The sequence below is a fragment of the Acipenser ruthenus genome, chromosome 15, assembly GCF_902713425.1.
Source record: "Acipenser ruthenus chromosome 15, fAciRut3.2 maternal haplotype, whole genome shotgun sequence".
Lineage (NCBI taxonomy): Eukaryota > Metazoa > Chordata > Actinopteri > Acipenseriformes > Acipenseridae > Acipenser > Acipenser ruthenus.
In genome coordinates this window covers 23,943,489-23,958,013 of record NC_081203.1, presented here as the reverse complement: position 1 = coordinate 23,958,013, position 14,525 = coordinate 23,943,489, and the positions used below count along the sequence as shown (strand labels likewise).

Sequence of the window (14,525 nt, the reverse complement as noted above, 5' to 3'; positions counted from 1 at the left end):
TATTTGGCTGTAGCAGAAGGCAGTTTGTTCGCCGAAGGTTGGAGAGCGGTACACGAATTAGTGTCTGCAGGCAACAGTGAAGCATGGTGGAGGTTCCTTGCAAGTTTGGGGCTGCATTTCTGCAAATGGAGTTGGGGATTTGGTCAGAATTAATGGTCTCCTCAATGCTGAGAAGTACAGGCAGATACTTATCCATCATGCAATACCATCAGGGAGGCATCTGATTGGCCCCAAATTTATTCTGCAGCATGACAACGACCCCAAACATACAGCGAAAGTCATTAAGAACTATCTTCAGCGTAAAGAAGAACAAGGAGTCCTGGAAGTGATGGTATGGCCCCCACAGAGCCCTGATCTCAACATCATCGAGTCTGTCTGGGATTACATGAAGAGAGAGAAGCAACTGAGGCTGCCTAAATCCACAGAAGAACTGTGGTTAGTTCTCCAAGATGTTTGGGCCAACCTACCTGCCGAGTTCCTTCAAAAACTGTGTGCAAGTGTACCTAGAAAAATTGATGCTGTTTTGAAGGCAAAGGGTGGTCACACCAAATATTGATTTGATGTAGATTTTTCTTCTGTTCACTCACTTTGCATTTTGTTAATTGATAAATATAAACTATTAACATGTCTATTTTCTTACTTTACAGCATTTTTTCACACCTGCCTAAAACTTTTGCACAGTACTGTATATATATATATATATATATATATATATATATATATATATATATATATATATGGTCGTGGGACCGGAGGACGCCCACTGAACCTTCGGGTCTCCTAAGCCATATGGGGAATTGCTGCAGAGGGGAAAAGCGATTGGGCATTCCAAGTTGGGAGAAAAACAGTAACTGGACACACTAAATTAAAAAAAAAAGACCACAAGAAAACAATGACATTGTTTTGAGGGTAGTTTACAACTCTGCCAAAAAAATTAGGCACTAACACACAAACTACTTATTTTATTGTAGATATGGGTCTAGTGTTTGTGTTTTTTCTAGTGCTAGCTATATGAATGTCTAACATAAACAAGGTATATACAGTGATCCCTCGATATTTCACAATTTAGTTAGGCAATGATGACAGTATTGTATATATTCTATATAACATCAGACATATATATGTCAGTTAACTCCTGCGATTTAAGCACGTTAATCCCACTCCTCTGTCTTGTCCCTCTTAGCATACCATAACTAATTTCTTGCGGCACCATTATAATACACTCGAGTGCATGGAACAACATTATGTAGCAAAATACCCTTTTTTTAGTAGTTCTACTACAGACAACAATACAACAAATGAAACCCATCAGTTTCGACAGAGTATTCTTTTAAAAATTCAGGGTCGCATCAAACCCATGAATCAAGCGAAGTATGATACTATAACTAGTGCTTTGCAAAGTCGATAGCTACCGACTGCAGACCCGTGAACATTGCAGCTTTACTTTATTTCAAAAACCACATTTATTTTAAACGATATTTACAATTATGAAGAATATAACCGTTACTCAGTGAATGTTTTTTTTTTATTATTTTGTTTTTTTATTTAGGCAATTAAGTTATTAATAAAATAAAAGAATATTATTATTATTTAAATGGCAAATGAAAAAAATCAGTTTATGAGTAAAATAAACTATAAAAGGAAACTGACAATTTGCAGTAAGGTGAGCAATAATCTGACTCCATTGTGATTTAGCAGTTGGTTCAAACAATTTAACAAATGCTGGATTGTAAATAAATAGAAAACTATAAAGATGGTCCAACAAATAGAATCCAGAATCCAGAAATAGGAAAACAGGCACAGATTAATGATAGCACAGATTCATGTTTTTAATCTCAAATTTACTCGCTTGACAGCCCTACTTAATTACACACACACACACACACATATAAGCGTGCACGCATGCATGTATGTATATTTGTATATGTATTTAAGATAAAAAAACAAAAAAAAACAAGATTGTCTTCATGTGGTGGTTGGAAAAAAAATCACAATCTTTTATTGTGCATTTGTCTTGAATTATTTTGCTTAAGTGGGGGAGTCAAGCTGCAAAAGGTTACAGTCTCCAAATTGGAAATGACTTCACAAGGGGAGCTCGTCAGTCTCCATGGGCAGAGACTCATTTACTTTCTTCAATAGCGTTGCCTTGAGCGCATTAATCTTCCCATCCAGCTCTGTCAGGGTGTAGGTCTGGAATATACAGAAGCAATTTAGAGTCAATCGCAGACCTCTGAAGGCTGCAAAGTGAGCAGAAAAAAAATAAAATAAAAAAAAGTGTACCTGAGATGGCTGAGCCTTCTTTCTTTTATGTAAAAAGCTCTGGGGGATTAAAAAAGAAACACTAATTAAGAGAGTTACAAAAATCCGCCATTTACATGATAGCACAGATAACTCGGGTGCAATACCCAAAAGTTAAATGACTAAAAGCTATTGTAAATCTTACCATGGATGCTGGGCTAATAGCAATACTGGTCTCCATGTCTAGAACCACGATTCAGGAAAGTAATTTATAAATCACTAAATTAATAAATGTTGGAATCTCAGAAGGCATAATAAGCTGGTTAAGTTATTGCACTGCATTCAAGGAAACATTAACTAAATGAAGTCTATTATGATTGTTCATATAATATGCTTGCAAGTACAAACATGCAGAAACTGTAAAGGAGATTTGAAATAGAAACAGAAGGCAAGCAGGTAGCTGGGACTAGGAGAGAATCAACGCCAATACATGCTGTGCACTAAACTCACACGCTTGATAAGTTATTTAGACTTAAAGTTTAACAGATTGAACAAAAGATTGTTCTATTTCATCACTAACATTTGAACCTCCCATTCCTGGTACACTATACTGCTATAATTTTATACTTGAAAATGCAATAATTCGAAAGCAAACTGAAGTATATATGATGATGTATATTTTGTTTTTGTTTTTAATTACTCACTAATGAGCTAATCAGAACAGAATGTTCTTGTTTGGCATTGTATCGTGATTATCTTCAAAGATTCCAGATGTTTTTCTCCCTCTATTAGCAGGTAATTAATTCAATGGGCTCAAAACAAATGCCGCTTATTTAAAGACAAACTTAAGTCTCTCAGCCAAGCAAACAAAACGAGAAGCCTCTTCACATGAATGAAGTAATGGTTTACCCCTTGGCTACAAGCCTAAATAGAGTCACTTACCAGCCAAAATGTTGGTTTTGACCACAAGCATCTCAGAATCCTTATTTACATATTATTTGTCTTATGCTTATAAATGCTTAGCAATTCTTGAACACATGGAAATATAAGCAACTCTGTGCATCTGTGACCCCGTACTTTCTATCCACAAAAGAATGTCCTAAGTCTGTTTGGTACCCCACCCTTACCCCAATGTGCAATGCCCAGGAAGTGGGTCCCTAAAAGCCAAAAATGCAGACACCAGCCAACTTCAGTACCCTGGACTACTGAATTACCAGCTCTACGGCCAAGGTTTTCAATATGTTGTGGTTGACCACCAGGGGGCAATCTCTTACCCATTTCACAGGAAAGCAGCCCCCATGCTAGACTTCTCACCCTTCATTTACACATGAAGCAGGCAGACTGCAGCACTGCTCTCGACTGGAACCCTCTATATTAAACATGAATATATTTTAGATGGAGTTCTTCTTAGAATGTACAGCGGCACATTCATATTAAAATGACTAATTAACTGAATAAGCAACTCAATAAATGAAATCAGAACCAATACATACATCAGACTGAAAATATTCTGGAGAAAGTCCTTCTAGCTCCAGAATTCTATCCTCCAGAATTTTAAGCCTCTGATAAATGTTTAAAGGGACTGGTCCACCTAGTCCAAAAAAAAAACATCAAAGTAAAATATTAAGGACTGTATTTATAAGAAAAATAGTGGACTGCAGTTTATAGGATTTACCAGTATGACAAAAGCTGATTGTTTATTGTAAAAAATAAACAGACGACGAAACTGATCATAAATTCAAACACAAAAGACAGCAGATTAACTGTCAAAAGATAGAGGCAACTAGCTGAACAGATAGACAATACAAATGTTAAAAAAGAAAAATGTAAACTGACAAGGAGACAGAAAGCAATCCAGGAAGCAATAAATACAAACAGATTAAAATCTGAGCAACACGGGGAACTACCAAGATAGTGGCAGAGGGAAAACAATAGCGATTACAAGCTGACACACAGGAGAAACGAGACAGGAAGCTTAACTCACAGGATGGGCAAACAGGAGGCAGGCATGCAGGCAGCATATAGACAGACAAAGTACCTGTTGTTAACTTTAAATGAGCTTCTATGTTTTGAAGCCTTTCCTCAATAGCTGGACTCCCACAGTCTATGGGGACTGAGCTGGGCTTCACACAAGGTTCCCCCCCTCTGTCTGGTCTGGTCTGAGGCCCGTATGTGTTTATGACTCTGGTCACTGGAACAGCACAAAACCGCTAAAAACAGAAACTGAAGCTCCCAAGGGCTGCATAGGTTAATTTAGCACACTTCTGAAATTGTAATTGAGGACTTTTCTTATGGCATTGCAAATTGTGCCCGTGGGTAGGTATAAATGGTATGAGATGCAGGTACAATAGTGCTACAGTGGTAACATTTTTATATCTTGACATACAAATGGTATCAGAATTGTACGAGTCAATACAGACTGGAAATATATTGTAAGTCCATGACATTGTACTACTCTGCTACAGTATCAGGAGTCAGAACAAGTGTCCAATACTTTTTAATTTTTAATTTTTTTCAAATCCATTGAGTTTATATTGAAGTCGCGGATGAACTGGCGTGGATAAATGAGGTTCTACTCTATTTAAACTAACATAAAATACATTTATGACATTACCAAATATATTATTACCATTACGTAGGTCACCCAATTTTCTATCAAGAAAAAATAACACATGGAATTTTGTCATACTGCTCAGTCAATTGTGACAAAACCTGGCATTTCTTAGAACAAGTTCTTGAGGGCAGGGACCTACTTCACTATTTTCTGATTGGTAAGATTAACGAATCTCCAAATTGTATAAAACATGGGCATTGGTTAATAAACTATTTCACATACTGTGTATGTAACTTATGGAACAGCAGCATACTTAAGGCGGACATCAAAATACAGACTTTATTAAAAAAATGATCACCCTTTGTTATGCAAGATGACAGCCAAATACAAACATTACTGTGATTATACAGAACCTGATTATAAATTACAAAGTTGAACAGTTACACAAATAGCTGAAGTGTATTATCAAATACTATATTGTATTTTGTCTGCAATTAATAAACACAGTGGCAAAGAATTACAAATTGGCTTTCTTTAGTTCTATGGAAAAAGCTGTTGTGTTGAATTGCCCTACCTGTTTCAAAAAATGGAGATTACTGTATGCTGTAATGAGGACTACATATCTACAACAATTATCAGACAAAAATACCTTTGATATGGCTTCTGAATCCAGGGTATGGAGTGAACACAGCATCGGTTCTGGCACAGCTGTTTTCTGCAAAAAAGTAAAAAAAAAAAAAAAAAAAACAGTAGTAAACTGTTATAGTATACAGTTGTAGTCAAACGTTTACATACCCCAATGGAAATGTATAATTTCTAGAGATTTCTAGAAAACAAATACATTTTGTAGCAAAAGTTTTCCTTTTGTGGCTGAGGAAAAAAAGTGACAAGAAATAGATGTCTTCAATTGTTTATTTCAGCAATGTTTTTTGCAAAACTCAAAAAATTCTAATTCAAAAGTATTCATACCCTTTGATGCTATGATAGTACTGTCTACAAGGTGCTAGAACTTTCAATATGATAATGCAGAACCTAATTCTATAAAAAAGTCTAGAACATGCTGGATTGTAGGTGAACATTCTTACAGAGTATAAAACAGTTAGGCATAGGATGACTGCTGCCATTACTAATAAGTCAACATGTGAAAAAGTAAAGAGCTATCTGAAGACCGTAGGCAGAAAATGATGTATTGTCATAAAGCTGCAGAATTATACAAAAAGATTTGCAAGCATATGAGTATCCCAATTTCAACTATTGTTTATATTAAATCAAGAAGTACAAGACTCATGGCACTGTCTCAACGCTCCCTCGGTCTGGAAGAAAGAAGGTTCTTTCACCAAGAACAAGTAGAAGAATTGCGAGGAAGGTTAATAACAATCTGAGATTAACTGCCAAATGTATTCAAAGTGAACTGGCTGGGACTGGGGTTTCCATTTCAACCATAGGTCGAGCACTGCATGGTGAAGGTCTCAATGGTCGCAGCCAAGGAAAAAGACACTTTTAGGAAAACACCACAATGACAATTGCTTAAAGTTTGCAAAACAGCATTTGAATGATGGATATGAGTTCTGGTCAAAGATTTTGTGGAGTGATGAAACACAAATTGAGCTATTTGGTCATGCTGATAGTCGTTACGTTTGGAGAAAGTCTGGTGAGACGCACAAAGAAAAGAACACCATACCTACTGTCAAGCATGGAGATGGTAATATCCTTCTATGGGACTGTTTTTCCTCTAATGGCACAGGAAATTTAGTTCCAATACATGGTAAAATTAATTCCATAGCATACCAAAAGATATTGGCCAATCATCTGAAACCCCCCGCTACAAAACTTGGTTTAAAGCACAACTGGACATTCCAACACAACAACGATCCAAACCACACATCAAAATCTACTTCAGAATGGTTAAAGAAGAATAAAATCAAGGTTCTGGAATGGCCTAGCCAAAGTCCCGATCTAAATTCCACTGAGAATCTTTGGTATGAGTTGAAGGCGGCGGTGCACAAGAGAAGTCTTTGGAATTTGAATGAACTGGAACAATTATGCGTTGAAAAATGGTCAAAAATCACTAAAGAATCATGCCAAAAGCTCATTGACAAATATCCTAATCTTTTAAAAGAGGTTATTATTGCTAAAGGTGCCTCAACTAGCTATTAATTTCATTATCCTTGTCAGGGTATAAATACTTTTGAATTAGCATTTTTGGAGTTTTGCAAAAAAAATTGCTGAAATAAATAATTGTATTTCTTGTAACTTTTTCTTCATCTTTCTTTTTTTAATTATTTTCTCATGCCAGTCTTTCAGAGTCATGTTGAAATAAACAGAACATGTTTCAATTGTACCTTTACAGGACTACATAGCTAATGGTTGTGTTACCCTGGGAATTGGCAAGTATTTAAGTTGGATGGTCTAGTTAGATAAAGCAAAGATATAAGAACTAGGAGTTCCTGGGTATGAATCCCTGCAAAACCTCTTTGCACACTTAAAAGGGTTACAGAACCCCCTGCAGTGTTTACAAGAAACACATTACTTTACCTTTGCTGTAGCTTATGCTTTCTGTAACATTTTAATATCTACTGCTTTAGTTCTGAAATTCTATAAAACTTGACAAGCATCACTGACAATTATATATAGCAAATCATAGTTAGGCTATCCTACAGGGATATCTTAAATGTATTACTTATGAATACAAACAAGAGCTTTAAATCAGTTTATTACAGCAGATTTTTCCTTTGGAAATGTACAGGTTTTTTTTTGTTTTGATTTTTTACATACCTCGTGTGAGATTTAACTGCCTCAATGAAATCAATGTGTCTCTTTCTGTGACTATTAAGGGCAAAAAAAACCAAAAAACCTTTCCCAAATATGACAAATCTCCAGAAGTGTCAAACTAAAATCCTTACCTTGATTACAGTTTATAACATTGCAGAATTCTCTGACATTATTTTCATTGATCTCTCCCTGCTTTCTTTCAATGAACGCCGCTATCCTTCTACCAATCTGTGAAAATAAATTCAAGCATATTATATGCTTGTTTTAATTTTTTTTTATCTAAATGGAAAATCATTCTTGTATTTAGTAGATAGTTCCAATGTGAAGTTCCAAACAAGCTTCTCTAGATTGTTATTATACTTCTTTTGGTTTACTTCCACAGAATAAATAATTCTGAAGTGAACCAGATGTCTTAGTTTGTTATACTGCCGATCATTGTTCAGAGGCAGTTCATCCAAATTAAAGCTCTAAATCAAATAAATAAAATCATCTGCACCATCTTTCACACTCATGAAACTTAAAACTACCTGCTTCATAAAACTCTGAAAAACATGCCTTACTGTGATTGGAGTTGCCTATGGAATTGACAGCATTTGTAAAATTATTTACTACATGTTTTGTAGCTCACACAAAAGCATTTACACAAAACTACCATGTTCAATGTTGTCTAAAATATCCAAGCAGAGAAAAGCAACAGCAGACATCTTACTTCTGAATTTCCAGCCTTGATCTGGACTATACAGTCATCAATATGGTGCTTGGACTCCTCCTGACCTGCTTTAATCCTCCCATTTAACTGCGAGTTATCTGCAAGACCTTTATCTGTGTTTAACTTGCCACTGGTGCCAACCGTTTTTTCTGGTGCAGATTTTACTTGAGATGTCGTTCCAGTGTTATCTTTCACCATAAACTTGAGTTTTTCTGAAACAGACTTAAGAAAAAAAAGGAGGAGGGGGATAGAAGAATGTATACAGCCTAGAGACACTTTTTTGTTTTTTTAATAAAGACAAACCCATGATGAATTTAGTAGCCTGTCAATCCAATAGTCAATTTACACTTCTTTTCTGTTTGAGCTTCAAAATGTATTTACTTTTTTTTATTATTAAATATTTGTCCATCATAGAGCAATACCACTTGAAGACCAGTGATTGTATAAAGATCCAGAAAATCAGAAACAGAGTTGGGGATATCCAGATTACTTACTGTAAAAATTACAGGATAGGCTGCATGTAGACAGAGGATTAAGAAGCAAAGCTTTTAGGACAAATTTAATCAAAGTGTAACATAAAATAATACTAGTTTGGCTGCATTTTGGAATGCAAACACTATTCCCATGTCCAGTAGAATGAGGCTACTAGTGGTTGGCTTTTCAACAGAAAAAAGATTCTAGATTTTATTTTTAAATGTTTTTTTTTTTTTGTAACTTGCTACACACAGATGTATAGATATATTGAGTTCCAGATAGGGGATAAACAGATAAACACATAAATTAACAGAAGTAGCCCGGAGTTTAAAACTTAATCCTATAATCCCAGCTAGATATAATAATATAAAAATCAAGAAATCCAGTCTGGTATAAATTGTGAGTCACTGTTGAGCAAATATAGGGCAAATGCTGCATCTACCCTCAAAAATAGCATATTGTTAAATATACCTGTAAATTAAAGATGTGCTGCTGCAGCGAGCTGTATAAATCTTCTGGTTGAAGGGTCGACAGGCTCTGGATCTTACTTGGATCGGCATCAATTTTCAGCACATCAGCTCCTAAATTAAGCTGCAAAAAAGAGATAAGCACCATCATCTACACTATCATTATTGTTCTTAGCTATAGCAGACCATTTGGTTAGTATTTAGCACCTTGGAGTGGCAGTTCTAATGATGTTTTCTAGACACAGCTGAACAGCAGCACTTTAATACAATTTTCTATTAAAATGTAGATTTTGTAGAACCCTGAAAATCATTGCCCATGCACTCACGCAATATGTGGAAAGCCTGTCAAGATGGATTGATTTATATTTTGTCAATACTGTCCCTCTCACACCAAAATGGTGATGGAAATTAGTTTCTGATATATACCGCTTTCTGTAAAGAACAGATGCAGGTTATTTACTGTCATGAGTGGTTTAGAAACCATTTTCAAGATTTTATTACCTTTAATAATAAAAACATAATCAATGCATCAGGTCACAGTCAAAAGGAACTGTCTCATTTTAGTTTGTAAGCAGTACAGAGTAGTGTTAGGCTGCCTAAATAAAATACAAATAAGAATAAGAATAAAATAATCACATGAAGCACCAGAGCAAAATGTCCAACTTTGCTCAACCATTTTCCATGTAAATAATGTATTGGTTTGTACTATGATCTACACCAACGTCATCATAGCAACTCATAACAAACTTAAATCAAATCAGACATGCTTCATCCACTCATGTGCCAATATCGTACTACAGCAAAACAATGCATCGTAATGAACTGTAAGGATACTAATCCAATACTATTTTCTGGAGACATGTATCAGTGGCGTTTCTAGAATATGAGTATATAGAGTGAAGCTTTTCTGCACTGAACAGAAGGGTCATTCCAGTTCAAGAAGACCAAATTCTGGTAAAGTGTTTTCTCCATTTGTGGTTGATGAGAATGTGGAGAAAGTGTCTCAAGATGGTAAAAATGAAATTTTAATTCACCTTGACCTGCTTTTTCTCCCAAAATAAAATGTTTATTTATAAGGCTCCCCCAAATGCTTTACAATGAAAATGAATAACTGATGCTAAGTTTTAATTTTAATTAATTTAAAAGTATTTTACAGATACATTTGAGTACTGGTACAAATTAGCCAATATTATGACATACCTCGTTTACACCATGAACAAATAGGTTCCTTCTGACCTAAACACGTATGTATTCTTTTGTTTGTTTTTGTTTTGTTTATTAAATCAGCTGGAACATGCTTTGTGAAATAACACTGCAGAGTGGTAATGCCATCAATTTAGGCTTCATGAAATGTGTTTAAAAGTTGATAATTGCAGACAGAGAGGAATAAGGATGTTTTGTCAGGACCGTACAGTAAGGGTAATGCATCCACTTTGTCCTGTATTTACTCACATATAAGCAGTGAAGTAAATTAAGACTCCATTCCGAGTCTGCATGCTATTAATTAGGTGTATTACTTTGATATCAAGTCTTATGTGCAACAAACAAACACACACAATACATGCCGTGTTAAGTACACTAACCACAACCTGCAGGTTTCTGGTCTCAGATACCGGTACTTAATATTACAATTATTAACGTATTAGCGACAAAACTAAAAACAAGTGTTGTAACTTACAGCACTTATAATATGTGTATCTCTGTGTATTGACTATTTCAGATATTTTAGTATTCTTTCCCCAACACCAACCTCTGAACTAAACTGTGTCAGTGAGTTGAGAATTACACACAGAGCGTTTATGTTGCTGTCTTCATTATCAATATTTGTTGCATTTTCACTCGCTTTATCCTGCTCCTCTCTGCACATCTCGACGGAGTCAGCCATGACAGTCTTCCTCTCTCTGTTGTTAGAGTCCTTTTCGCGTCGCCTTTGTATGAGACAACCTCGAGGTCAGCTCTTATTGGTTGAAAACTACTGGCGGTAGCAGATTGGTACAGTCAGTGGGTTTTGAGAATGCCATGCGTGTGCATGCCAAGTTGCCAAGGGAAATAGTGCATTTATATGAAATGCAATTATGAATAAAGAGTTCCTAAGTGGTAGAAACTATTGCATATAGTCAGAATGATTTATACAGTACATACGGGTATAGGATTGACGATTTACTGCACAAACCAATATAAACTAATGCCATACAATGTCAGTCCTGTGATATTATTATTATTATTATTATTATTATTATTATTATTATTATTATTATAAACCAGTGACAGTCACATATCCTAGCGCAGAATGTGCACGGAAAACAAACCAGGGCAGTACATTGTATGAATGTACATTGCTTGATTCACGCGCACGTTTTCATTCTATCCCTCTCAGTTGAACAACATTCAGCTAATATAAACGGATTCCATAAAACGAGACATCTGAAACAATATACTAACTAATGCTACTATGTGTCTTGCTAATCTATTTTTCCTTTTCACACTACCTTAATAATACGTGTTAATTTGCACATTATTTAAGTTGCCTGAGGAGTCTTTTTAATTAGATCCCTCTCTGTTTCTCTGATCTACACTTGGTTGTGGAAACTTCTGAACGAAACATTTCAGCCCGCACCCATCCTGATCATCTTTTCAGCAAAGGCAAGTATAAGGTCAACAATGTCTTGTTTGCAAAATAAAGACGGTTCTGTCTCTTCTGCATCTTCACTGATAACCATCATGAGTGGTTGGTTGATCACCCATGGGATTATTGTCCAGATTTAGCTTTTACTCCAGTTTATGGTGGTTCCATAAAAACATCTTACATTTGGTGCTGTTTATAATTTCCAATATTAAAATTGACACTTTAATGGAGGAGGAATGGAACATCAATTGGATAAATATAGTCAATCTGTAAAATGTTCATAAGCGCTGAGCACTAAAGTTAACTATGTATTCATATACCAGGCATTACACAGTGACAGTACAAGCTTTCTCACAAAGTCCCGATAGTGTGCCTCAACTATTCCTTTCAAGCAATGGGTACTGTGTTGAGTCGGTATTCATTTTCATTGGATTCTTGGTTTATGAGGATCCCTGCCACCTAGAAAATGGTCTGTGGCTATGCTAAATTCTTTCAAAACTGCAGACCTGTTTAGGAAAATGAACTCAAATCAACACAACACAACATACCAGTAAACCAGCCCCAATTTTAGATATTTCTTTATGACTTTTTGTTGATATATGACACTAACATTGGGCTTCATAGTTCCTGAATGGCACAGGGGCTATTGTAATTCAAGATGACCAAATGGCATTGCCAATTCATTTTAGTAGGGTTTCCTTTTTCCAAAGCTAGGAAGTGTCTTTTTGCAGAGTTAGTGAAATATGAAGTTCTTCTTTCACTTTTAACTGTTGGCTGTTTGATTAACATGTTTTTTTTGTAATATACCAGTATGTAATAATAATGCTGTTAACCCTCTTTCTTATCAAAACCTCACTTGTGACCAAAATCCAGTTAATGGCTGTGGGGGATTGATAACATTGTATCTGGTATATTTACTGGTAATAGGTAGCAACCATTTAAACCCAATTCTAGCATTAGTAATTTGTCATGTATTATAATGCAAGAGGTAAGGACTAGGTGAAGTGTACATAATAACTCAGCCTTTTCGATACAGCAGACAAATTATTTCAGGAGGAGGTCTTCAGTGTAAAGAAACCATGAAGTTCTATTTCTGGGAATTAATAAAATAATCACTGTTCACAGAAGATCTTTTCCACCAGCCCTGATAAAGAGATTATGAAGCAATTGTGGAGCAGTGTTATGGTCATACTCCTGAACCAGAAACAGATTCCTCTTTCTTTTCTTTTTTCTTTTTCTTTCTTTTTACCAGATTAGGAAAGAAAATGGTATTTTAGGGTGTAAAGATCTTGATAATCTAACCCTCTGTACTTTGTTTTACATTGATCAAAACAGCTGCAAATCTAAATTCCACCATTGGGAAATGTCAAATGTATGTACTAAAGTTATTAAAAATTGGGCATCCAAGAGTGCATGTGAGTCTCTTTTGTGCATTTCATTGCAAAAATGTCACTGAGGGTCTGATTTAGTGTTTTAAAGAACACATTGGATTTAGCCTTGTCTATATAAATTGAACTGACCCTTTGTGTATAAGCCATAACAATATTTGCTGCAGATCTTTCATATTTTTTTAAAAGATACCTTTGACATCAAGGATATTCACATTTTAGAGTGTAGAAAAGGAAGCTGTTGCAGGATTAAGGTGCAAGAGAATCAAGGACACAGGAGTATTAGATAGAATCCACAATGAATAACCTCAGAACTGCAGCTATCTTTCTTTCATTTAAAAGCTTCTCATGGACTCATTTCTCGTGCTTATTGATTTCAATCTATCTTTCTTATTATTTTTTAATTACACTCCAATGTATTCTTTTAGTTGTTTAGATCCACGTTGTATCATCTCCAGTTAGTCATCTCATCCTGGTCACTTCAATGGAGTTCTTAAAGTCATGTCTGAACACATAAGTACAACATGTGAACCAGAGTGTGCGTGCGCACAGTATTAATGGGAGATTTACTCAAACTGGATATATATACAGACGTGCTCAAATTTGTTGGTACCCCTCCACAAAAAACGAAGAATGCACAATTTTCTCTGAAATAACTTGAAACTGACAAAAGTAATTGGCATCCACCATTGTTTATTCCATATTTAATAGAAATTAGACTTTGCTTTTGATTTTTTATTCAACATAATATTGTAAATAATAAAACAAATGAAAATGGCATGGACAAAAATGATGGGACCGCTAACCTAATATTTTGTTGCACAACCTTTAGAGGCAATCACTGCAATTAAACGTTTTCTGTAGCTCTCAATGAGACTTCTGCACCTGTTAACAGGTAGTTTGGCCCACTCTTCCTGAGCAAACTGCTCCAGCTGTCTCAGGTTTGATGGGTGCCTTCTCCAGACTGCAAGTTTCAGCTCTTTCCATAGATGTTTGATAGGATTCAGATCATGACTCATAGAAGGCCACTTCAGAATAGTCCAATGTTTTGTTCTTATCCATTCTTGGGTGGTTTTAGCTGTGTGTTTTGGGTCATTATCCTGTTGGAGGACCCATGACCTGCGACTGAGACAAAGCTTTCTGACACTGGGCAGTACGTTTCACTCCAGAATGCCTTGATAGTCTTGAGATTTCATTGTGCCCTGCACAGATTCAAGGCACCCTGTGCCAGGCGCAGCAAAGCAGCCCCAAAACATGGCCGCGCCCAGCGAGGTTAGCTACAGTTCCATGGACCTTA

The 14,525-nt window shown here is 35.7% G+C and overlaps 1 protein-coding gene across 3 annotated transcripts; it reads right to left on the bottom strand.

Moving 5' to 3' along the window:
• Window positions 1–1,970: 1,970 nt before the first annotated feature.
• On the bottom strand, window positions 1,971–11,131 carry LOC131697582 (MAP3K12-binding inhibitory protein 1-like). Of its 3 annotated transcripts, XR_009307394.1 has the most exons (10): window positions 10,965–11,131; window positions 9,219–9,338; window positions 8,274–8,495; window positions 7,696–7,792; window positions 5,442–5,507; window positions 4,277–4,429; window positions 3,732–3,829; window positions 3,513–3,607; window positions 2,281–2,319; window positions 2,125–2,190 (listed from the first exon to the last, which is right to left on the bottom strand). XR_009307394.1 is itself a non-coding variant. In XM_058987518.1 (9 exons), exons 1-9 carry the CDS (start codon window positions 11,097–11,099, stop codon window positions 2,083–2,085), a joined length of 1,038 nt encoding a protein of 345 aa, XP_058843501.1. In that variant the 5' UTR covers window positions 11,100–11,131; the 3' UTR covers window positions 1,971–2,082. The 3 variants fall into 3 exon arrangements, 2 of the variants coding, with proteins under 2 accessions (XP_058843501.1, XP_058843502.1); XM_058987518.1 differs by lacking the exon at window positions 3,513–3,607 and having other exon boundaries at window positions 1,971–2,190; XM_058987519.1 differs by lacking the exons at window positions 3,513–3,607; window positions 8,274–8,495 and having other exon boundaries at window positions 1,971–2,190.
• Window positions 11,132–14,525: the final 3,394 nt, after the last annotated feature.